At 37.1% G+C, this 27330-nt stretch overlaps 2 protein-coding genes across 2 annotated transcripts in view; both read right to left on the bottom strand.

The window, feature by feature from the left end:
- The window catches only part of fer1l4 (fer-1 like family member 4), a 50518-nt gene extending 47224 nt beyond the window's left edge, over positions 1 to 3294 (bottom strand). Inside the window, 2 exon segments of the mRNA XM_030135532.1 lie at positions 507 to 562; positions 3159 to 3294. Coding sequence (XP_029991392.1) covers positions 507 to 562; positions 3159 to 3237 — 135 coding nt within the window. The 5' untranslated portion in view covers positions 3238 to 3294.
- Positions 3295 to 7447: 4153 nt separating this feature from the next.
- cpne1 (copine I) lies at positions 7448 to 21654 on the bottom strand. Its single transcript, XM_030135440.1, has 16 exons — positions 21575 to 21654; positions 17779 to 17907; positions 15996 to 16175; positions 15260 to 15334; positions 15101 to 15172; positions 13884 to 13967; positions 12650 to 12739; positions 12453 to 12551; positions 12284 to 12370; positions 12140 to 12199; positions 11432 to 11565; positions 10938 to 10992; positions 10712 to 10766; positions 9626 to 9759; positions 9282 to 9518; positions 7448 to 7896 (listed from the first exon to the last, which is right to left on the bottom strand). Exons 2-16 carry the CDS (start codon positions 17905 to 17907, stop codon positions 7771 to 7773), a joined length of 1617 nt encoding a protein of 538 aa, XP_029991300.1. The 5' UTR covers positions 21575 to 21654; the 3' UTR covers positions 7448 to 7770.
- Positions 21655 to 27330: the final 5676 nt, after the last annotated feature.

Raw genomic sequence — 27330 nt, 5'->3', positions numbered from 1 at the left:
ACCTTCCAGTCTATTTAAAGCATCTCTTACTTTGGTTTTACTTGAATCTAGTTTAGCCATTCTTTCATTGGGTTTAGAAATGTTTTTGTTTAGTTTTATTATCTCTTTATTTATTTTATCGATCTTTTAGTTTGGTTTTACTGTCTTTTATACTGGTTTTTACCAACATTTAGTTTTATTTTGGTTTAGATGTTCCCATCACTCTGGAACAGGGTCGGTGTGGACACATTAAACCTGACCGTTTTCCTTTGAAACACACTCCAGTCTTTATGTTCAGTTAAAATGAGACGCTCCTCATGCATCAGTTAAAGGGTTAAAGAACTGAAACATACTAATCATTGCGGTAATGTCCAGTGGAAGGAGTATTTAATGAGTGAAATCAGTGTTGACTTATTTTTGGTGTATATTTTATGTCGCTCTTCAGTCGGATCATATCATATTAGTCAGATTTATCGAATTCATCTGCATTTTCATTTCTATAAATAAGTTCGTGAAAACGTCCTCACCTCGTTGAACAGGGCCACGTCCTCACACTGGAGGATCCTGGTTTTATGGGTGAAACCTGGACGACAGAGGGACAGACAGGAGACTGTAACCATGGCAACAGGACTGATGCTTCTGACAGTGAAAACAGAACGTTTGTAGGAACTGGAAAACCCTTTAGAGCCATTTGAGGAAACTCCAGAACACTGTTAGGATTTCAGAAACAGAGTTACTTTTATGGAACTGTACAACTGTTCTCAGTTGTAGGAGTTTTTTTTTTTAACTCAAAGAACATATTGGAGCTTGGGAACCGCTTTATGGAACTTAAGAACCATTTGTGTGAATTCTGGATGCTCCAGATGTTAGAACTGATTTAGTGACTCAACATGTTTTGGGAACCTTTGTAGGACGTCATGTTTGAGGGATTTGGAAACATGTTACAAACTCAGAATGAAACATCTATCAAACTGTTGAGAGAAAAACTTCATCATCAAAAACCTCACAAACTTGACTAAAGCTACTGAAACTGGACCAGAGTCCAGGGGTTCAGGAGTAAACTGATCCTGAACCCCTGGACTTTGTAGGTTGTACAAAAAGAAAAGAAAGGATTCTGAAAATCAGTCATACATACAAACGTACAACATAAAAAATGAACAAAATGAGGAAGATAATAAACAAAACTACAAAAAATTAAATAACAAAACGAACAAAAATAATGAACAAAATGAAGAGAATCACCAAGGAAATTAATAAAAAAAAAAATTTAAAAAGAGGGAAATAATCATCAAAATATATTTAAACCTATATATGTGTGTAATAACACTTCATCATATACATTAAAAACATTGCACTTTGGCCATTTGTTTAAAATTCATCTTATTAAAGTATGTACAATCATTCATCACTCACAGGTTTACACACGTTTAATGAACTGCTTTAAACACAAGTTTTCATGTATTTATAAAATCATTTCTCTAACTGGGGTTGATATCAAACAGAACTCACATTTAATTTAAACTGATTTAAAAAAAAAAAAAATCAGTTTTAAACCATAAAAAACTCAACTGGATCTGGATCCTGAAAACAGGGCTTCATAAACCTGCACAAATCCTGAATTATGTGACCAGTTTTAGTCCTATTACATTTTGTTGCTGACATTAAGTGTCTCTGTGGGATCTGGATCATCCTGAGTTCTGGGTCAAAGGTTACTGATGACCTCCTGAGACCCAGACAGAAAAAGTTTGGGCTTTTTGTTTTTTACATTAAATAATTGTCTTGATTGGAAACAACATGATGTAACACTTTTTCAGATAGGTTTTTTTTTTTTTTTTTTTTATGGAATGTTCTTTGCAGTGGACAGCATTTTTTTTTTTTTTTTTTTTTTATAAATAAAGCTGTAAAACTCTTGTCCCCCACAGACGACATAAATACATTGCTGGGTCTCAGCTGGATAATGTGACTCAACCCTGCTGCAGAATCCAGAGATGATCATATTCAATGACCTGAAACCTGATGAGATTCCACCTGAGTGTCTGGAGTTCTGGACCAGGACCTGGACCTTGGATCTGGATCTGGTACCAGAGTCCACATACATGATTAACCCATAAAGACCCAAACAACCACTGGTAACCAAAACCATCTACCAGTATAAAACGTTTAATAACTTCTGATCCACTAATCGTCATCAGATATGACCCATTTGGACGTTCAGAGGCTCCGTAGTTACCGTGGAAACACTGTCATGTTCTACAACATTGATTCACAGTAAAACCCATGAAGTTGGATCAATAACATGGATAGACACACTGGGTTTATGTTCAGTTAATGATATATTTTGTTGAAAAAGTCTCGTTTTCTTCATTTTTCTCTGTTTCAAATATTATGACAATTATCTTTAATCTGAGCTTTTATGAACATCTACATGGTCAGTAAATTAAATATGGGAAAATACCTGATTTTTATGAAGAAACACAAAATACAGAGGACAATATTATAATAAATGGCGATAAATCACTTAAGAAAGGTTAAATAGAGGAAAAAATGTATTTGGGAACTGCAGCAAAAGTAGCACTGGGTCTTATGGGGTGAAGAAGTGGTTCCCGATCTTTTTTGGCGTGTGACTCCATTTTAACGTCACAAATTTCTGGCGACCCCAGACATTCAAAATGGAGACTTTTTTTCTTTTTTTTTTGCTAAAATTAATGTGTTTTTGATCATGTAATAGTTTACCACACTATGTTGCAAATGAACGTTAATTTTAGACACATTTAGTCTATATAATGTCTATTATTGTGGACAGAGGCAGTAAATCCAGGTGTAGATTACTGCACAGAGAGAGAATGTGATTTTCCTTGGTCAGGATCTGTCCAGTCAGTCCAGCTGTGATTTACAAGGAGGACAATTAATACTGAACAAACAAGAACTGAAACTATGAATTATGAAAGAGCTGCAGCATCTGAAACTGACCACAGTGAACATTTGACACAGAAACAGAACCACAGAGCTGCAGTTTCACACACAGTTTGTCTGATATGGATTGGGATTGTCTCTGTCAACTCACCATAGATTTTTTATTAGTAAGTTGTTGTTTTTTTATCAGTTACTATAAATTCCAGGCGACCCCACATGGAGTCCCGACCCGAGGTTGAAAAACACCGGGTTAAAGTGTGACTGACCTCTGAAGCAGAGTTCCACCTTCCGGTCCGATCGACCCGGCAGGTTGGAGATCCTCCTCAGAGTCACGCTGATGGACATGATGATGTGTTTCTATCCGGATTCATCGGTTTCTACATGACGTCTCTTCGGTGTTTCCTCTTCAGTAGCTGGAAAATAAGTGATGTGTGAACTGTGTGGGAAGGGAGGAACCACAGGAGTGTGTTCAGTGTGTGTGTTAAGGCAGGTCTGGTCTAATATTTGTAAATGGAGTTGTTCGACTAGTTTCCTCCTCAGAAAACACACACACACACACCAGAGCAAGGAAGTAGGTTTGATTTTGACACTGGTGTGGACACTGAAGTGCTCCAAGGTAGTACTCCTGAAAGTTGGTGGGGTTTTTTTTTTTGCATTTGCAATCTTAATTTCATGTCATGTTGAGCTGATCAAACAAACAAACAATCAGAGTCAGAAAAAAACAACTCAGTAATTGACATGTTTATAATGCATATCTGAATATTTAAAGACATATATAAGAATTTGATGCATTCTGCAAAGTTATTCTAATAATTAACATATGCATTATTATTGAAGCTCACATGTGAATTTACAGTCCCTCCTCCTCTACCTCCTCTCTGTCATCTGACATAAATATGTTGATTCATGACATATGAACAGATTCTGGATACACTGTTCATACAGTTTGATGGTACAGTTACTGTCTGAGCAAAAAAGGCTTTTACTTTCAATTATTACATGTAATTTATTCCCCAAAAATATGGATAAAATCACATCTAGAATCACATTTACAATCTGAGGTTTTATTATATTTTCTTCACAAATTTTCTTTGTGTTTTTTAAACAGTTACTCTTCCATAGAAATACATTAAAATAAGTAAAATAACTTTAAAAAAGTGTGTCTGTTTGGCATTAAATAGTGTCTTTTATTGTATTGATAGTGAGTACACAGTAGTGGCTGGATATGGGTAGGGACATGGCCCTGGCGTCCCTACCCAGGTCTACGCCCCTGCATCACAGTTACTAACTGTAACTAAATCTGAAACCAGCAGCAAACAAATAACCCCAGTAAAAGAACAAATAAATTAAAAAAAACAACAGCTGTAAAAGACACAGTCACTACATAACACCTACAATAAACTGACCTTCACATTTAAAGAAAATAGACATTTATCCACATTAGTTTTCAGGATTTAACCAGATAAGCTGATGTGTTCAAACAAAACATGATGTGTGAGAAATCCCCTACATAAAATAACTTTAAAAAAAAGAAACATAAAAGAAGACAAGTACAAAGTGAAATACAAAAAAAACCCCCTAAGAAATAAAAGCTCAAAATTTTTTAATAAATACTCTAGTGAACTGTAAAATCAACTTTTTTCTCAGTGACTCATGTTGAACAAGAATAAAATATTTTTGTACTACATGGTATCTTCGGTAAACTATAGTTTTTACATCAGATTTATTCCTCCATCAGACAAACAACTGAACTCATTTAAAACAACTGGTAAAACTATTAAAATAGAAAAAAAAACTTCAACAAAGACATTTTTCTTGTTTTTTTTTTTTTTTTATTTAGTTTATACAGACATGCTGAACTGGTTACACTGGTTAGTGATATTTGTTAGGAGCAGTCTGTTAGTCATTAAAAAATAAAACCAGCGCATATGTTTTATATATTTTGGCAAAAAGTCTAATGTGCAGTTTTTGTTTTTAAGGCAGCAGAGCAAACGAGAAAAAATAAAGACAGCTGGTGTCAAAATGACACAAAATCCAACAAAAAACATGAACTTGTGGTCCAAAAAAAAGAGTTTTTAGGATTAAAGTGACTTATTTCTAGTCTTCATGGTCCTTTTTATTTCTTTCTTGGGATGACTATTTGTATGAGTTTGTTTTAAAACTACCTTCATCAGCAGCTGTTTCCATCTGTAATAACAGAGATGAGGCTGTTCCACCTTCAGTTGAATCTACAATTGGAATAATTCTGTCAGGTTGAAAACACATATGAGCTTCTGATTGTCAGGATGAAAATAAATGTGTGTGTGAATAAGAATGTAAGATCAGACAGAAACTGGACCACAGAGCTCAGATCTGGTCCCAAATAAACATGTGAATGGCACTTTGGAAAAAACAATGTTCAGTTAAACGGTCCCGAAAAAGAGAAGATCAGAATGTAGACCTGACCCCTGAACGTACAGAACTGACGATAAAACAGATGAAACACTGACCAGCACAGTGACTCACTACTCCCTCTAGTGGTCACATAACCCCCCGCTGTAAAAAATACACTTCTGTCTGTACAATCCAACACACTGGCATCTTTGGTATAAACACTAATGACAAATTTAGGTCATTTTGTAATGTTTGACAGTAGAAATATCACATATAGACCCTTTAATACATGACATGGATCAAATTATTCTACATTCACATATTTTCTGTGTATATTTTGAGTTTTGCATTTGGAGCCAGATATCCACTAAAAATACACGATAGTTATATTTATAATAATAAACATTTTTCTTTACATTGTCAGTACAAAATGTTTTACTCTTGTTGACTCAGATTACGCTAAACCAGAGACTAAAGGTTTGTTTTAGTCATTATTTCTCGATATGTCTCTTTTTTTTTGTCTTATTAGGTTATTACATTTTCATGTAGTTGCATCTTTTATGCTTTTCATCTTTTATAAATACATTAAAACCATAAATATCTGCCTCGTTTCTTCAGCTTTGACTCTTTAAACTTTATCATTTATTAAGATCATTGCACCAACGTTCTGATTCGGATCATCCAGCTCCAACATCTTCTACTCATGTCAGATTAACCAGGTACGAGTTTACGTTTCTCTGTTTTGACAGTTAAATCATCAGGTCAGGGGTCAGGGGTCAGAGGTCAGAGTAAACCCAGGTCTAAGGCTGCAGCGGTGAAGCCGAGGTTAAATATCCAGCATCATTCTTTAGTTTAGTATATAGGGCAAAAGTGCAAAGCATTGATACCTGATCGCATACAGGCTGCATTGTCACCATGGTAACAACAGGTCAGTTACCTTAGCAACCACAGTGACAGTGTTACATGTTAGTATGAACATGTCGAGTGCATAGTTAGAGCAAAGAGGCACTAAATCTAATCTAATCAATAATCTATATGTGGTCATCAGCAAAGAAGAGAAGGCATTAGATACTGGCATCCTGATTGGCTGACAGCTGACGGTAGCTGCCCTGTGATTGGCTGACAGCGAAGAGCTGCCCTGTGATTGGCTGACAGCGAAGAGCTGCTCTGAGATCGTGGTTTTGGGCGTGGCCTAGAGGCAGAGCCTGATCCCACAATGACATGAGGGAATGTTGAGGGCGGGGCTTTAAGGAGGGGTGGGGCCTTTGTGTGGGGGTGGGGCTAAGTTTTGGTCAAAGCTGATGTAACTAAAGGTGCAGATTCTGATCTTTATGGAACTGGTGTAAACAGGTCTTCTGTTGGAAGTGGATCAGGATCTGAACAAACATCTGGTTTTAGAACAGTGTGTCAAACTCATTTCAACTCAAGGGCCACATACAGCCTAATATCTTATAAAGTGGGCTGGACCAGCAAAATAATATAAATAATAATAATAATAGGATAATAATTTATGAATAATGTCAACTCCAAAGTTTTTTTCTATGTTTTTGACTGAAAAAAAAAGTCAAATTCCATAATGAAAATGTTTACATCTGCAAACAGTACTTGAACATAACATGATCAAATATAAACAACCTGCAAATTCTTAAAAAAAAAATAAGCGCAATTTTAACAATATTACGTCTTAGTTTATAATTTATACATGTGCCTTAAAACTTACAGATCACAGTGGATCTAGTAAAAGGCAGAATATTGGTAAAATTAGAGTACTGTTAAGACATTTCAGGTTGTTCTCATTTTTTGTAAAAGGCTAGTCTGTAAATGTAAACATTTTTGTGTAATTTTAACTTTTTTAAAACTGAAACAGAAAAATGTGCCGTTTTCTTTATTTCTAGGTTATTATGATAGTATTTTACTGGTCTGACCCGTTTTAGATTGAATTTACCTAAAATTATTTTAATATCCTTGATTTTTAATATCTTCAGTGTAATTTCAGTGTAATTTTTACATTTCACTAATTCATCCCAGGGTCGGACTGGACCCTTTGGCGGGCCAGTTTTGGCGCCCAGGCCACATATTTGACACCTGTGTTTTAGAAGAATCAGGCGACCTCTGATGATCTGGAACATCTGATCCACAAACTGAAACATTCTGATCCAAAACCAAACACAAAGCTGAACACGTGACCTTTATATCTGTCCTTTATAAAAATTTAAACCACGATTAAAAATAAACTCCCTCCTGCTGCTGAACACCAGCGGTTGTAAACATTAGCAGAACGTTGGCACCGTCAATGTCCTGATGCATTTTGGGATAATTAACTGCGGGGCTTTAATAAAGTAATCGATAGAATCGATGGAATCTGTCTTTAGTTACATCATCTTTGGGGAAAGGATGTAAAGGGGCGTGGCTTGGCATTTTGGACCAAGTCTTATTGTTTGTGGGAGTGTCTAAAGCTGTGTGGTTTATCCTCTGTGGGTGTGGTTTATCCTTCCTTGGCGTGGACTACTCCTTGGGCGCCGCTGGTTTTACTGGTGGTTTGGCCGGTTCAAAGCCTCTCATTTTAAAATACGACACCAGCTGAGTGGGAACTTCAGCCAGAACCGACTGAGCCAGAGATGACATGGGTGCCTGAGGAGAGAGAGAGAGAGAGAGAGAGAGAGGTCAGAGGTCACAGAGTGGAGACTGTCCATCAAAGCTGCTGTTCTTTTCATTGGTGAACAAAGGTCGGAGCCATTTGACCATGAAGTCAAAATATTATCTGCCTGGAGCCGCAAAAAAAAATCTGAACACAGGAACCACAGTCTGTTTAGTTTTAATTAACACTAACCAGTCTGATAATGTAGATCTGACAGAGCTGCTGTTCATGTTTTTCTTATGAACCAGTTGATTTTTTGCTTTCATTTCAATTCATATGTTTATGCAAATGAATCAATGTCTCAATAAAACTGACAGTGAAATGTTCAACCATGCAGGTTTTTCAGTTGTGTCTATTCTTTTGCTTTATGTGGTTCAGGAGCCACAGGTTGGACACCTCTGGTCTGGACTGTAAATGAGCATTAACTGATGTCTACGTCAACATAAGATATTTTTCTAAACAGATATTTTCTTCCTCCATTAAAAAAAAAATGTATCTACTAGGGCATTAGTGACGTCCAATTTTTTCAGATCGACTTTTTTTGCCAATAAAGTCAAAATCAAGTTGACTTGTCATGATGTCATCACATTGACAGCGGAGGAACATCACAGACACACAGAAGTTCAACAATGAGCAACTGGTACTAAAGTTCACTGTAACACTAACAACAGTAAAGAGCAGAATAAAAAACCTGCAAGACACAAGCATCAACAGTCCTTCTCAGACATTTAACCAAAACAAAACATAGGCTATCACTTTGAAATTTCTTTTAAATTCAAGTGAATAACATAAAGTGCGAAAAGGTTCAGACAGCGGCAGAAAAGACACACAGCATGTTAGAGAAAAGAGCGCATTGTCTTCATGAAATAAATGAACAGAATAATCCAAACACACTGGCTGTCCAAATTATAATTCAGTCTTGGTGGTACTAGCATGGTTCACAGAACATTACTGAGACCACAGTTTTTCTAGATCACAGTCAGTTTAGTTATCCTACTCTGAGTCGTCTCCTGCCCTCTGTGTTTGTTGACGCTCTTCTTACGTCTTTGCATTTTCGTTTTATTGTCCATTTGTTAAAAAACGTAAAAATTTGTCAAAAATAAAGTATAAAAAAGCAGCTTCTATAGTAATTAAACAAACAATAAAAATCATTTATCTAATTCACAAAGTGTTTCTTAAAACCTGAACCAATTAAATTCACAACTATCAGTAAATGAGTTAAAAATGTGGTTAATATTTTGATTTCCTGTCATATTTATATTCATCTGTTTTTCTCTGTTCTTTTTTTAACAATATATTTTATATTTATCATAACCAAACCCTATTTTCTGCTGTGATAAAGAATCTGGCAAAAACAGTGTGGGGAGGACAAACATACGTCTTTGAACTTTCTGAAGGGGACGAACTGGACGATGTCTCTGGACACCGCCTCCCCCACCGTCGACCTCAGGACACCGTCGTCTCCGTCCAGCAGCTCCATGGCCTGGAAGTCGGCCGGTCCCACCCCCACGATGATGATGGACAGCGGCAGCCGTGACGCCCGCACAATGGCATCACGGGTCTGATCGAAGTCCGTGATCTCCCCGTCGGTGAGGATGAGGAGGACGAAGTACTGCTGCAGAGACCGAGGAGGGACACGGGTTCATTCAGTCATGTGTGTGTGTGTTCTTTCTGTGTGTACTTCAGTGTATTTTGTATTTGGGTGTATTTCTGTGTCCTCACAGAGGCGCTGTTGGCCTGCGCGGCAGCGGCTGCTATGGAGGCAACATGGGTGATGATAGGAGAGAAGTTTGTGGGTCCAGACAGTCTGAGCTGAGGCAGAACCATCCTGTAGGCCTCGACGATGCCCTGAATACCTGAGAGCGGAACAGACGGAGACAGAATCCAGATCAAAGCCCTGTTCATACCAAGGTTATTATCGTTAACGAAAACTAACGAAATGACCAAAACTAGAATTATAAAAACATTTTCTTTAACTGAAATAAATAAAAACTATAATAAAAAAAAAAAAAAAACATAACTAACTGAAACTGTATTGTGTGCTTACAAAACTAACTAAAACTGATAAAATTATGGTTAAAATTCCCTTCGTTTTTGTCTTTGTCAATGTCGGATTGATACGAAATCGATTTATTTCCTAGCGGCACCATTTGATATTTAACGGTCCGTCACTTGTGGTTTCCAGTCGTCTTCTGGTCCCCACTCTACCTGGAAACATGGAGACTAAAGTTGGGAGAAAGCAGCAGAGTCCTGTCTGGGATTTATTTGAATACGACGACAGAGAAGAAGAGAAAAGATATAAAAAAACTAAAACTAAGCATTTAGAAAAAAATGAAAACTAATAAAAACTATCAAACCTGCTCTAAAAGCTAATTCAAACTAACTGAATTAGAGAAAAAAAAGTCCAAACTAAATCAAACTAAACTAGAATGAAAAATCCAAAACTATTAGAACCTTGGTATACACACAACAAGTTGAACCTGTCGACATCCGGTGATTTGGAAACTAATCACATCTGAGTTTCATGTGATGGATTTGCACAGGATCTGAAGTCTGGTTTTTACTGACACTATTCTCTGGTTCTGATGTCGAGAGCAGGTTCATTACTTACAGAAAACTACTGAAAGCTTGAAAAATGTTCTTTTTGTATCTGTCATCGTGTCATTCATCTCACTTTACAAATTACAGACATAACAGATTCAAACAGTCAACCTCTGGCCTTATCATAAATTCAGTGTGTGTACTATGTGTGTACTATGTGTGTACTGTGTGTGTACTGTGTGTGTACTGTGTGTGTACTGTGTGTACCTTGGCAGTACGGGTTGGTGGGGTTAAAGTTCAGGGCGAACTCATGGTGTGCAGCCTGTAGATCAACAACACAACAACTGAAATCTGGCAGATGGGTAACAGTAAAACATCAACACATGCATTCATGATATTATTCATATTATACAGATTGTGTTAAGGGAGGGCGGAGCTAAAAAAAAAACAACAAAAAAACCAAAGGGCAGTGACTGGTTCGTTAGAGGCTGACCTGGTAGTCTGGAGGAAGTTTGGCTCCAAAACCGAAAGCTGGGAAGAGTTTATCACTGAAACGGGAACAAAAACACAGTTAGTCACAAAATTAAGGTGTAGCAGTTAGCATAAATATTGTCGAGGCTACAGAGGTTAGCGTCGAGAATGTAGGGGTTAGGGCTAAAGGTTAGCGTTGAAGGTTGAGATGTTAGCATTTAGGCTGTAGAGGCTAGCGTTGAGGTTAGCTTTAAGATTGTAGATGTTAGCGTTGAAGGTGTAGATGCTAACATTTTTTTCCCTCCAATATTTTTATTGGTATTTCAGTTTTATAATGAAAGATAAACAATGTACAAAATAATATACATAACGAACATTAATCAAAACAACACAGACACACCCATTCACACCACGTAGACTTGCACTAAACATAACACACATAACATACATATATTCTTATGAACATAGATGCTAACATTTAACAACTGCATGTTAAGGTGTATTCTGTTTACTAACGTGTCATAGTCCTGCACCACCTGACCCACAGACCACAGCGCCGACAGGTACTGGTTCAGCCCATCTGGACTCATATAGTGGAGAGAATTAGGTGAACGAGGATCACCGTTGGAACCAGTGAAGTCGATCCCCACCTGCACAGGTAACACAATAACCAATCAGCGACCTCCACCAGGATATTTGTAGTAAAAATGAAAACCTCAGTGTTCAGTTCTAGAATTGAATGTTTGATCATCCACTGCTTTTACTCATGTTGGTTTGGGTTCCAGTGTTTGTGTTTGGTTCCTTAACTATCTGTCAGGGTTCTGCTTCTGTTCACTGTGAGCTCAGGTTCATTACTCATGATGTTTAGAATACCTAAAGCATCCATCATGAACACATCTGTCTGGTTTTTTTTTGTATGAAGATAAACTATGCAAATGCACTTGTACATTCATAAAGTTCTTGGTTGTTTGTTTTGTATCACACTACTGTCGGCTTTAAAACTGAGCCGAATCTGATCCCTTTTGGTGAATTTTAATCCATGGTCACAAGTCACTTCTGTCTGCAGCTGCTATTTTTATCCTGTATCTTTTTATGTTGAAATGGTTCTAAATAAATGTGAGTGCATTTTCTATTTTTATCCTTTATCTTTTTATGTTGGTGTAAAATGGTTCTTCATAAATGTGAGTGCATTTTCTACGTTTGTGTGTTCGTTTGTTCACATACGGTGAAGTTGATCTGACATCCGCCCATCACGTAGTCCAGGAAGGAGTACTGAGTCAGCAGCTGCAAACACACATACAGAGTCAGGTGACCTGCTCTGTCACAGGTTCAACAGGAGGCAGCAGTGAACTCTGGGTAATGTAGTACCTTGCATTTCTTGACAGAGACAACTCCTGAGTTCTTGTAGCTCTTCTTCTTCTTCTGTTTCTCAGGGTGGATGCACTGAAACTCCACCTGGAACACACACACAGGTTAACCACCTCTGACCTCCCATCAGCCAACAGGAGTGAACCAGCTGTGTGACCTTTGACCTCACCAGGGAGCCGTGGGCAGCTTTCTGCAGCTCCGACACTTTGGTGGTGAAAGATCCGATCAGATCGTGAGACCCGTCGCTGTCGTGATCAGAACAGTCGACCTGCGGGAGAGCGAGGGGCAGCAGCTGATTGGCCGTTCTTAAAGTCACATGCTCATTGATTGGTTGCTCTGATAACGGTGGAGTGTGATTGGCTGAACCTTGAGCGGTCGGTCGAGGTCACTGCTGCAGAACGTCTGCAGGGGAATACAGAACTTCTTCCAAGATGGATTCAGATTGTTCTTCACCACCTGCACACACACAGTTAATCACTTTATTATTAGTTGTGGAGGAAATGATGACTCTGTAATCACCATCTTCTTTTAGGCCTTTGTGCAACTCCCTTCCTGTTTACAGAGTCTATAGGAAACGGGCTGGAAGATCCACAGCTTTGCCAGATCTTTCAATACATCTGAATGCAATTTTTAAAAAATAGACATTTTATCATCATTTTCACATCATTACCATTCACTCACTCTTTTATTGACATTATCTTGTTGAGTCTCCCTCTTCTTCTGTGGTGAGTTTAATGTAGAACTAGTGCCATAAAGGCTTATTTAGATTTTATACCTTGGTTGAATATTTCAGAACACAAATTTGTCTTTTTACGTCTTGTTATACATGTCATGTTCACCTGCAAAGAGAAATATCACTCATTCATATAACAAACCTCTTCGACTTCATTAAGTCCAAACATAATCAGTGAATGTTCATAATAAAACAATTAATGCTACACATATACAGTGGTGGCATTACGTTAACAGAATGGGAATAATCTTGTTCATTGTTATTCATCGTTGACTCAAGATTTTCATTTTGACCATTTTTCATGTTCCTGATTTTGTTCATTTTGTTGAATTTTTTTTGTTCTTTTTAAGCATCCGCTGGTTTTCACTGGATGAATCATGTGAAGTAAACCTGAGGAATTAAAATGTTAACTTAACACTAACTTAAGTCATGCAGATATTCTCTGTAAATATAAATGGATGTTTCAGATTTAGTACCGTGTCCCACACTAACATCCTTTAATAAATTATTGTTTTCGACTAGTGCCAGAGTTTCCAAAATTCTTCTGGGAGGCCTATTTTTTTTTTAGAAATAACAATCCACTGCTTCACACTTTGTGGATAAATTAAGCTTCCTGACCAGTTTTACTACATCATTTTACATTATTCAGAATCAGAATACACATTAGGTTATTAACACCATTGTTTTATGTGTTTAAAACATGAAAATGCAACTAAACAAATGCTTTAAGGCAACACCAGCGCTTCACAATACATTCAGTCTTTCAAACATGATCAAAACTCTGCTTCTTTTTGAAGGTTCATATTTCACACATATTTATTTGATCAAACAAAGCAGATAAATCCAGCTTTGACTCAGTGGATGTACCTCAGTTCTGTGGACCAGGTGCCACTTCCCGTCATCTCCTTGCTTAAAAAACTCCAGGAAAGGATCAGATTTCCCAAACGTATCCTGAAAAAGGGGAGATTCAGCTCACTTTAGGGGTTAAATATATGAAATAATTAGAAGACAGACAGAAAAAAGGGACATGATGAAGGGAATGCCTAGAGGTGAACAACAAGAGGAGTGACAGACAATGGAGGTGTGAAGTCTGTGATAAGCCCCTCTGTGTTTTAGAGAGTGGCATAAGTGATGTGTGTGGCATTTTAGGACACCTGATTGTGTGTATATAGTTGTAAACAGTTTGTGAAAGTGGGCTGTGAAAATGGTTAATTGAACATGTTTGTCCATTATATTGTGACACCAGATTTTGCAAATAGCTGTCTACAGTTTTGATAGTTGGAATTGTAACAGTTATAATAATTGTATATAGTTTTCTGAGTTGTGAAAATTATTAATGGAACATGTTTGTCCATCCTATTGTGACACCAGATTTGTAAATAATTGTGTATAATTGTATATAGTTGGAATAATTGTAATCATAATAGTTGTAAAAGCTGTAATTGTAATAGTTACAATAATTGTATATAGTTTTCTGAGTTGTGAAAATGGTTAATTCGTTTGTGCATCATATTGTGACAGATTGTTTTGTACATAGTTGTCTATAGTTTTACAAAAAAAAAAAACACCTAAGGCATTGCCTGCATTTTCATATAAACAGTTGTATATAACTTTAATATTTGTTACATTTGTAATTATTGTTTTGAAATTTTCTAACTATGCGGTCATTATAAGTTAATGTTTTTGATGAGAAGTGATTATTAAAAAAATAACTTTTTCCTACTGGAATTTCATGTTTTTTGTGTAATTTTAGGTTCAGTTAATACAGCATGTCCAAAGAATAAAAAAATAACTGTAATGTCACACACGTGAGGTTATGGTGAAAAAAACGAGACCAAATAAAGCAAAGAAATATCAAGGGAAAATAAAGTGTTCAAAAAGGGCCAAAATACACTCAGACTCCTGAGGGTTAAGTAGAATATCTAATACCCTGCTCTGTTCTATTTACACGTTATAAAAGACAACTAGAGGATTTCAGCAGAAATGTTGAATGTACCTGTGAACACGGTTATAATGTCAGACTTTAACGGCTTAACAGACACATTAGTCAGTGTTTCTGTGAGGATGAGGAGCGGCGGCGTCACCTTCTTGTCCAGGTTTTTGGCCTCCAGTTCCAGTTCGATGGCTCTGTTGTCTTTAACCTCCTCTGCTGTGACCTGCACACGGACACACAAACAAACACACACACCGCGTTAGGAATGAAACACACTGGTGGTCATGTGACTGCGGCGCTGGCAACATACGGTGATGGTTCCTTTCCCTGCAGGTTTGCCTTTCTTCAGCTGCAGAGGTCGTGTCAGTGTTTTACTGGAAACAATCTGAAATGCAAGCGAAAAGTAAAGCACGAGTTAAAGCCAAGAAAGAGGCCAGTTTGTCAAAGTGTTCACCAAGGTTATTATCGTTAATGAAATGATGAAAACTAGAATTGAAAAAACATTTTCGTTAACTGAAATAAATAAAAACCGTAACTAACAGAAAAAATGATAAATAACTGAAACTACTGTGTGCTTACAAAACTAACTAAAATGTATAAAAATTATGGATAAAATTCCCTTCGTTTTCATCTTTGTCAGATTGATATGAAATAGATTTATTTCGCTCATGCAATTTTAGCTGACGGCACCTCACGATCCATCTCTTCTTGTCACTTGTCATTTAGACTCGTCTTCTCGTCCCTACTTTACCTGCCAGCATAGAGTTGGGAGAAAGCAGCAGAGTCCTGTCTGGGACTTCTTTGAATACAACGGCGAAGACGATGAAAGATATGAAAAAACTAAACTAAAACTAAGCATTTAGAAAAAAAAGAAAACTAATAAAAACTATCAAACCTGCTCTAAAAACTAATTAAAACCAACTGAATTAGAGAAAAAAAAAGTCCAAACTAAATAAAACTAAACGATAATAAAAAATCTAAAACTATTATAGCCTTGGTGTTCACATCCTGACACGTAAAAGCAGGAGACTCCGGTGTGGGGTTACCTGTCCCAGAGTTAGCTCCACCCCTCCCAGGTAGTCATCATCGCCGAGGTCAGAGGACGAGTTGTCGATGTCATAAACTCCGAGCTTCAGGTTCTGGACCGTTTCGAAGTGATAGTCCAGTCTGAGACGCTGACTGAAGGACGGACTGGAGCAGTTCTTCACTCGCTCCGTACGACACAACTGGAAAAAGGAAAAACATACAACATGAACATAAGTATTTGGACAGTGACGCAAATGTTCTCATGTTTCCTCTGTTCACATGGATCTGAAATGAACTGAACCAGATGTGACTGAAGTCTGCACGTTCAGGTTTAATTCAGCTGGGTTTAAGAATTACAAACACTTTAACCAGAGTCTGTCTGTTTTCAGAGGCAGGTCAAATAATTCTGTGATCATCCACTTTAGTTTTCTTCCATGTTCTTACAGGTCTTTTGTTGTCACTGAACTCACCGGTGGATTCTGTCTTTTTCAGAATGAACCAAATGACTGATTTGACCACTGATTCTACAGTCTTCTACATCCGTCTGATAGAATTATTTAGTTTTTTCAGCTGAAAGATGCCTCCTTCACTTGTACTGACTTCTCTTTAAACAGAATATAGAAAATCCAAATGTAAATTCAACATATGAAATCAACTCCAGACCTTTTATCTGCTTCATTTGTGATAGAATAACCAGTGAACAGGACACATCTGAACATGAATCGGATTCAATCAGTGTCCAGTTAGTTTCGAGCCTCTGAAAATGGACAGATTAGAGTTAAAACAGTTATACTTCATAAATGGTTAAAGTCAGGTTATCCCATCATATTCTTGAGTCCAGTTTTAGTCCAAATTATTGTTACGATATAAGTTTTTAATCCTTAAAGTACTATAACTAGTCTTGTGGCTACCAGATGAATTTTTCTCTACAACTAACCTTTCCTAAGTGATTCATAACAATTTATTATAAAATTAGCTTCTTGAATTTGCATTTTTCAGTGTAAATCATGCATTGCCCTAGATTTATTTGTTCATTAAAGCTTCAAGTAAATGTAAAGATTATATCGAAACAGAGAAAACTGAAGAAAAAGTGACTTTTTCACCAAAAAAAATATCATAAATCATTCATTTTTGTTCGTTTTATTCACTACTTTGGCTATTTTTATTTTTCATTTTGCTAGTTGTTTTATCTAATTTCTTTTACTACATTTTTTGCTTTTTTCCACAGTATTTCTTAAGTGGGTTTTTTTATTTGTTTTTGGAAATTTTATTTATTAATAAAAATAATCCATGTGTTTCCACTGTCATGTATCAAACTCCATGCAATTTACTGGTGAATCAATGTAGAAGACGACTGTTTCCATAGTAACTACGGAGCCTCTGAACGTCCAAATGGGTCATATCTGATGACCATGAAAAGATGACAAACTGCATTTTACACCAATTATTTACAAGCATTAACAGGATTAGTGCATCAACAGGTATTAAACAGTTTAGGTCAGTAGATGCTTTTGGGTCTGGCGGCTGTGTAGGTCTTTATGGATTAATGTAATATTTTTGTTAAACCCATTGAATTAAAGCTCAAAGTCCACACTATGACCCATTTATTTAACCCATTAAAACCTAAATGTTTGAAAACAGCCTCCAAAAAACTCAACAGACAGTAAAACACAACAACCTTCCAGTCGTTGTAGATGTATTTCCCTGGTGACCTGTTGTGGTGAGGTCATTATGAAACACTCGTCCTGATTAATGAGTGTGTTTTTCACTACGTGTGTGTGTTAAATACAGTTTGTGTTTTACCTCGGTCCATTTGTCGGATCCTGATTTCTGCAACAGGACACACAGAGGGTCCGACTTCGAGCCCACATCTTTATCCAACAGGTCCGAACAGGAAACGCTCAGCTCCACCTTACTGACACAGTCCGCCATCTGAGGGTCAGAGGTCAAACGGAGGAAGGGTTAATGAAGCCTGATGCAGAATAGACGACTACTACAGGTGAATTCAGAGGAAGGTTGTATGGTTCAACATTCATCACGTTTTGGTGCATTTTCTCATCTTTGTTTTTGTGGTATGTTCACATCACTCTCCATAGTTTGTTGTTGACTCTTTCATTGCTTTTCCATGTCTCTTATAAACATATTTAAGCATTTCTTAACACCTGTCAGTTACAGAAGTAAAACTAAACACTGTCAAGTGATTTAAACGACTTAACTGATGAAACGTGCATTTTAGAGGGCAATAACACCTCAACTTGCCATTTTCTTGCAGCAAAGCCTTCTTGACCCTTCACACCTCGATGATGAAACACAAATCTACACCATCGACTCAACATCCACCCATCCTCTAGTCAGAGTCAAACCATGTTCACATTCTATCAGTTCTCATTTTTGGTCACTAAAGCACGAAAGTGACACAACCACATGCTGCTTCTGCAGGCGAGTCTGGTGGATTTAAGACATTCAGGTTCCTGTGGGAAAAAACCATTTGACAGCAAGAAAAAGAGAAGGAATATTCTGAATGGACTGTACAGTTTATAAGTTATTTCATTTCATTTATTCATTTGTATCAGACATGTAAATAGTCACAGTCCATAGAGTATAATGAGCATAAAAAAATAATAAAAAGGGTTATAAATGTAAAAACAACACGCATGCACACACCCTATCTTCAATAATAAGTCTACAGATGCTGGTGCCAGTATTTAACAAGTGTAGATTCAGTATAAAAGTCAGAGTTAACTATTGTAAAAATCACAACATTTCTAGAATGACTTAAACACAGTATAAAATTCAAAACTGCTTTCCGTAACATCTCATAATAACAGCCAACATTATTAAAACAGAACATACCACAAGCACTACAGCTACGATAAAAAACATGCATAATACAGAATGCATTGTTAAAAGCAACTCTGACTGAGTGAACAGTACAACGATTAAAATTAACCCATTAGTGACAGATAAATATTCAAGCAAAAAGATACGAACAATTTATTCTTAAAGGTAGTGGAACAAAAATAAAACCCGCGAGAGATAAAATGACTCCTGCCATAAAAACTCCTAACCTTAGTCTGAATGTCATTATCAGCACTAAGATGATCAGATACAATATGTCCAAAGTTTAGACTGACCTTAGTTTAGACCGACCTTAGTTTAGACCAGGGCTCTCAAACTCATTTAGTTCAGTTCCACATTCAGGCAAGTTTGACCCCTAGTGGGCCGGACCAGTAAAATAATGACATAATGATACATAAGTAATGTCAACTCCAAACTTTCCTCAACGTTTAAGAGTGAAAAAGGTCAAAAATTACATCATGAAAATGTTTACATCTACAAACTATTCTTTGAAACAATGTGAATAACACGAACAAACTAAAATTTCTTAAGAAAAATAGGTGTGATTTTTTACAATATTCTGCTTCAGTTTATCATTTACACGTGTGCATTAGAACTTACAGATCACAGTGGATCTACAAACACACAAAACATCTAATAACAGACGTAATATTTTAAAATTGTACTTCTTAACACATTCAGGGTGTTCATATTTCTTCAGGTTATTCACAGTTTTTGAGAAATGATAGTTTGTTTTACTGCAAATACAGTAAAATTACATGAACATATTTACATTTACTAAGAGAAAGTGTGGAGTTGCCATTATTTATGGGTTAATATGATAGTATTTTACCGGTCTGACCCAGCTGAGATTCAATTAGTCTGACTGTGGAACCTGAACTAAAATGGTTGTTAATATCTTATGGGTAATTTTTGCATTTCACAAATTCATCCCAGGGCCGAACTGGACCCTATGGCGGGCCGGATTTGGCCCCTGGGACGCATGTTTGACACCCCTGGTTTAGACTGACCTTTCTTAAGTGGTAAATCCAGTACAAAAATTAACAACTTCAAAGCCTCATTTGACTTGGAAGTGCCCTGATTGTCCTGATGTCCCTGAACTACCCCTCATCATCTGTTGTAATGTTCAGAATCAGGCAGAAGTTGGCGATAAATTCTGAGCAGGGATGGAGATACTTGTTAAACTTATTCCTCAGGTTTGTGTCAGTAGCCAATAGTCCTTTTAGGGGTGTCCGATCCTGGTCCTCCAGATCTACTATCCTGCATGTTTTAGATGTTTCCCTCTTCCAGCACACCTGACGGTCGTTATCAGGCTTCTGAAGCGCTGGATGATAGGCTTAACATTTAAATCAGGTGTGTTGGAAGAGGGACACATCTAAAACATGCAGGACAGTAGCTCTCATGGACCAGGATTGGACACCCCCCTACTCCATTTGACTCTTCCGCCTTTACAGGTAAACCACTGCCATAGCTTCAGCGCCCCCTAGTGGCAAGACTGATTGCTCCGGTATCATTTTAGAATAAGGAGATAGTTCTAGTGGTATTTGCATGACAAATTTTTCTTCAAATAACCTTTTTATTATTATGACAGTGCTGCAGTGTGTCACTTTCAGTATGATCTCCAAATATACAAACACAACAGTCATTAACTACATACACACGTTTTCAACAGAAATACAAACGATTCAGTAAAAATTAAATAGTATTTTCTACTCCTTACACTTTACCATCAGTAGATATCTTAAGGTTCAAGTGAGACAACCAGGCTAGACACAGAATCTACTCAATCAAATAGAGCACAGGTGTCAAACATGCAGCCCGGGGGCCAAATCCGGCCCGCCAAAGGGTCCACTCTGGCCTGTGGGATTAATTTATGAAATGCAAAAAGTACACTGACAATATGAACAATCAATGATGTTAAAATCATTTAAGGTCAATTTCTAAAATGGGTCAGACCAATAAAATACTATCATTATAACCTATAAATTTAGAAAACCACAAATTTCTCTCTTTGTTTTAGTCTAAAAAAGGTAAAATTACACAAAAATGTTTACATTTACAGACTAGCCTTTTACAAAAAATGTCAATAACCTCAAATGTCTTCAGACAAGTCTGTAGAAGTTACTACATGTTTTGCGTTTTTGTAAATCCACTGTGATCTGGAAGTTCTGATTCACATGTATAAATGATAAACTAAAGTGTAATGTTGCTACAATTGCACTTATTTTTCTTAAGAATTTTCGGGTTGTTCATATTTGTTCATGTTTTGTTCAAGTAGAGTTTGTAGATGTAAACATTTTCATCATGGAATTTAACTTTTTTCACTCAAAAACACAGAGAAAACGTTGGTGTCGACAATATTTATCAGTTCTTATCCTATTATTTATATTATTTTACAGGTCCGGCCCACTTTAGAACATACTAGTCTGTATGAGACCCCTGAACTAAAGGAGAAAACCGCAGTATACAGACAGCACCTGAACGCAACACGAGCAGAATGAATCAAGAACCACATTTAAACATGTAAATATCGTGTTTAACAGACATGACCCCATTTACACCAAACTAAGCCAAACCACAACACACATAACATTAACCCTGTACAGTTATGCTTCACATTTAACCACTAACTGAACTAAAACCCGCAGTTTGCCCGAACTCCGGCGTTGCGACATTAACTGTTTTCCATGAGTCCAAACGGAACAAACAGAACACAAACACACCAGGGGTCGGTAATCACCTTATTGATCCGCTGATCGGGTCGGTTCTGATCTTTAACGCGGTTCTGTCCTCAACTCGGAACAGGATTAAGAAAGAGACAAAAAAAAAAAAAAAAAAAAACTAGGAAGAGACTGAAGGGAGCGGCTCGCGCACACACCCGCTTCCTATTGGGCCGCCCCGCTGTCAATCACACCCACCGGAGGAGTACGTCACACACTTCCTGCCTGACTCCTTCAGAATAAAAGCCGCCTCATATCAGCTATGCACTCAAGAAGCCGTTGATTCAGCTGATGTCACACTCAGAAGAATGATTGAGCTTTTAGAAGAAGAGAAGATGAAGAACCATCAGTTCAGCATCATCATCACCAGGAGGTCACACTAAAAATACATCACTGCTCATTTTAAGACTTTTCATTAACATCACAACAAACCAAACAGCTCTGGATGTGTTTCCGTCCACATGGTTTTATTCACATTTTCAGTATGTGCATAAAAACAACAGCCACAGTTTCCTCCAGTAGAAGTACACACTCAAGTAAAACAGGTATTAGTACTAGTATTAATATTCATTACTGCAGTAAAAGCGATGCAGCCCAGGCTTTGAAAAGTCCTCAGAGTATAAAGGTTTGAAAAACATTTCTAGCAGCTATTTGTGTGTAAAGTGAATACAATGTGCAGACTATTAAACCACCAAAGAACTGCCACTAAAGAACATTCACTTCACTCCAACGTGAAAATCAGTTTTCAACATCGACAACAGAATTCAGACAGTACAGACGCTTTTCACTGCGATCCAGTCTCTATTTACCGTCTGTTCCAAGCATTGGCTGCATAAAGTAAGTAAAACCACAGCATCAGCTGCTGGTTTCTGAACCTCTGATTTGAAGTTTGCCCAAAGTGACCATATTTGGACAAAAGGGGCAGATTTATCAGCACCTGAGGAGTCAGATGTGAGTTAAGGATAAATGCTACCTGAGTGACACTGTAAAACGGTCCAATTCATGAACCGCTGTGTAACAAAGTCATTTTAGATCTAATTTATGTAACCTGCTAACCACAACTACAGTTAAACTGAAAAAAGTGTTTTATTAAAGAAACACAAACTCTGTAAGTCTAAATCAGCATAAGATAAGATTTTATTAGTCAAACAAGGGGAAATTCCAGGTTTACAGCAGCAAAGTACAAAAGCACACACAAGTAAAAGAAGTGCGAAATCAAAATAAACTCAAATCAAGAAAGCGAAATATAATATTTACAGCTGTGCACATGCTGATCATGCCACAGGTTTATTGCACAGACTTTTTGGAGCAGTTTGTGTTGTGGAGTCTAACAGCTGCAGAAGGACAGACCTGCCACACCTGTCCTTCACACACTTTGGGTGCATCATCCTGTCACTAATGGAGCTTCTTAGTGCAGTGAGTGTGTGTGTGTGTGTGTGTGTGTGTGTGTGTGTGTGTGTGTGTGTGTGTGTGTGTGTGTGTGTGTGTGTGTGTGTGTGTGTGTGTGTGTGTGTGTGTGTGTGTGTGTGTGTGTGTGTGTGTGTTGGAGGGCGGGGGTGTCCATCATGGAGGACAGCTTAGCTGTCAACCTCCTCTCCTCCACTTCTGAGATCCTCAGGCAGTGGTCTTTTCTTATTACCTTTCATATTTAAGTCTAGTCTTAAAACATCCTTTCACTGGAGGGTGTGTCCTGGTTCTGTCTCAGCTGCATCTTTATTTTCACTATTTTACTTCACATACTTTTGAGACTGATGTCATGAAATGGGGTTGTATGTCACTCTAGTTATGATATTTGATGTGCGATACATGTGCATTTCTGACCTTTTGTGTGTTATTCAACACCATTTGATTGTGTGTCAATTTACACCAAGTTCTCTGGTCCACATAACCCTAACCCTCAGTGTGTGGTATTTGATGCATCAGTTCAGGTTGGACAGGGGGCTAATAACAGGTAATTAAAAGTGGCATGTATATATATGTGAGTGGTGATATCATGTACTTTCAGTGTTTTATTACTTTGCCTTTCATTAGAAGTAGGTTTGGGTCTGGGTCATGGTTTGACACCAATAAGTTTTAATCATAAACTATAAATAAAAGAAACACACAGTTTCTGAGAACTGAACTGTGACATTTAAGAGTATTTTCTGACTCCTCCAACAGACTGTGTAGGCTCTACAGGATAAGATTATGTTAAATGATGTTAAACTCTATTTATTTTACCATCTCCACACTGTTTTATTTGCATCATCTCATGTATCCCCTTCAATATAAATACATGGTACAAAGGCTCAGAACTCTACTAAGTCCTTAACACCAGGTCAAACCTGTTATCACATCAGGTTCAGCAGATACGATGCAAAACACATCACTTGGTTTCAGCAGAAGGTAAAATGACCATGTGTTATTGTGACGGCTCAAGTGAACTGGGCTTCAGGCCTTTATGAAAGAGCAAACATCATTTTGATCTGGAATAAGGAAACGGTGGTAGAAACAGAAACACCAGCTGATTCCATCATGTTCTCAGATCAGTCAGAATATGAAACTCAGAACAAACAGCAACTGAGGAACAACAGTTTGAAAGAAAACGATGAGAAAGGCGTAAAAGACGCAACAAAATGAAAACACCAAAGACACAATGAGACAAAACAGAAGACAAGGATGGTGTAATGACAACAACCAGAGGAGAAAGATGTAACAAGACAAAAACAATGTGAAGATGATGAGAAAGAAACAGATAAAACACAAAAACTGGACACTGTAGAAAAGGCATCAACTTATATTAGTTCTTTTCCTGATGTTAGATGATTTACACTTTGAAGTTCATTATTTTCTTGATACATCTATTATTTTAGATGGAATTTCAGATTAAAGTGGTTTAATAGTTACCTCATTTTAATATAAGATTTAGTTCACATTACAGAAGTAGCTTCTAGAAATATCCTTCAAAGGTTGACTTTAGACATCTACACTTTAACAACACCTCAGAACCTGGAGCTCATCTATTTTACTGCAAGACGTAAGTAGAGCCAGTATATCTAGTTTCTACAAAACCATATTTCTATGTGAACACCTGATCAGAACCAGGATCACACTCCACACACCAGATACTGATGCATATACACACACAGTCAGCGTTCGGAGATATTTACAGACTCATTAGGAACGTCCTGTGTTTAATACTAAAGTTTTATTCATGAATTTCTAAGTTTTATTTTGAAGGCCACACATGCAAACAGGAAGTGAACTGCTACAGTAAAACATCTATGATCTGTGAGTCAGCAGAGAAACATACCAGCAACAGAAGACAGTGAATGCATCATTTATCCTGCGGTAAAACACTCAAACGCCCTCATGCTCTGTTTCCACATAAACGCCTGTTTTTGGTCACTCACCTGTTAGTCCCACCTTCTGTCTGTCTATTGGTCGACACGTAAATGACTGACAGCTCATTTTCACCTGATTCACATCCCTCCAACAGATCACAAGGTTTTCTTCAGCACATACACACACCTCTTTTGTCACCTCATTATTACTCTCACTTTTATTTGTTCTCACAATTAAACACAGAAAACAGAAAAGAAACAATTAAAACGCAACTTTTTTCAGCATCCTATGATTGAAATGGAGCAGAAAAACTAAAACAAAAAAACAAAACTACCACCTCCTCAGAAATATCTCAAATCACTTGATAGATATTTATCAGGGTAAATGTCAGTTATTTATCAGATTTTGGTCCTTGGTAAAAATGTAAAGGACACAAAAAGACAAAATGATGCAATAAAATGGAAAAAATGAAAAGATATAATAAGACAATAAAGATGTAAGACGCAAAAAAAAAAAAAAAAAGATGAAAATGATGTAATAGGTGCAATAAGATGGAAATTAAGTTTGACTTGAGCCTCAAGAGTTTATTTTTTTCACAGAAATTTAAGTTTTTTCTCAAAAAGTTATGACTATAATTTTGATAAAATGCAGTTTTTCTTGCACATTTTCGGTTTTCCCAACAAAATTATTACTTAAATCAAGAAAATACAAACGTGCCAAAATTTGAGTAATTCCATTTAGACGTTTCTGAGAAATACAGGAAAAATGATTTCTACATGAAGACAAAAACACAACTTTAGCTTTAACAAAAAAAAAAAAAAAAAAAGGTCTGACAAACGGACGCCTCATCTTCACAAAATAGCTCAACACACAAAAACATGTCAACAACAAACCTCTGGCCTGAATATCAAAATACAGATGTCCTGTGTGAGGTTTAACTCGTTTCTTTTCAGCTTTATCTGGGGATGGCGTTTACAGGTGGGCTACAAGTCAATGTAAAAAAAAATATGAAGCTTCTAATGCTCTAATCTGATGTCTGATGCTTTATTCAACCCTAACCCTGAGCTGTGTTTCCACAGCCCAACAACAGTCCAATCAGAACCTCAATAGCACATATCCAGCTCCATCGTCTGGGACTCGTCCAATCAGAGGAAACGTTTAGTAGTTGTGTTGAAAAATACAGCCTATGAACCGCAGACAACAAGGCGGAGAATGGAGTCCAAGTCCATTTACTGTGATTCCACAGACAATATTCAATCACACTGGACTCAACACTGCAACACATACAGTGAAGTGATATCTAACATTATAAAAACAATCGAATTCTAGAAAAACCAATGTAAAGAACACCCAACAATATTAATACTTACCGTGGCAGCTTCATAAAGAAGCAGCAGAATGTGAGTAAAGAAATCAATTAATACATGTTCATTTTTATTACATATGTTAAAGGTCTTTAATAAAGGTACTATAAGTACGTTGGAAAAAAAAAAACAACCTTTTAGAAGAACAATATAATGATGATGAATGTGTTGACTTGATTTTGAGCTCTGATTATGTTGTAATTGTTCACATAAATCAACCAAATAACGAACACTATTTTGATTTGATGCCAAGACATATTGAGCAGCAGGATGTCGACAGCTCCTATCGAACAATAACTAGCATACTTAGCATACTGGCAGTACTGCGACCTCTGACGAGTAACGTTAGTGCTGAAGGCAGAATTTGACAATGTCAGAATGGGCTCTATGCACAGCCTCACTACTTCCTGAGCTTCAGGTGGGTCCTTTATTTCCTGTCTTTCATTATTGGACACTGATTAATCCAGGTGTGTCTGCTACTTCTTGTTGTGACTACTGATTAATTAGGGCTGTGCACAGAGCCCATTAGACATTTGATTCCTCATTATCCATTTCTGACTGTGAACAATGTAGTCGACTTACATGTTAGCCATTTGCTGCTTTGTTAGCTGTAGCTAACATGACATTATCAAAATGGTGCTGCCCTGCTCTCAGTTTTGTTGGCACACTTTCTAAAAAGCGTAGCTCTAGTGCACAGGTGTCAAACATGCGGCCCAGGGAACAAAACCGGCCCACCAAAGGGTCCAATCCAGCCCGTGGAATGAATTTGTGAAATACAAAAATTACACTGAAGATAGGAACAATCAGGGATGTTAATATAATTTTCAGTCAAATCAATCTAAAGTGGGTCTGACCAGTAAAATACTACTATAATAGCCTATAAATAATGAAAACTGCAAATTTTTGTCTTTGTTTAAGCATAAGAAAAGCAATATTACATTGAAATGTTTACATTTACGTGGGCCGTTCAATAAGTTCATGGCCTCACCCAGAACAGAACAACACAGACTGATAATTTATATTTTATTTTTCAACATAATCTCCATTTACAGCAATGCACTTGGTCCAGCGATGTTCAAGCATCACTA

Source organism: Sphaeramia orbicularis, chromosome 5 (assembly GCF_902148855.1).
Source record: "Sphaeramia orbicularis chromosome 5, fSphaOr1.1, whole genome shotgun sequence".
In the NCBI taxonomy this organism is placed as follows: Eukaryota; Metazoa; Chordata; class Actinopteri; order Kurtiformes; family Apogonidae; genus Sphaeramia; species Sphaeramia orbicularis.
This window is presented reverse-complemented; position numbering and strand designations above follow the sequence as displayed.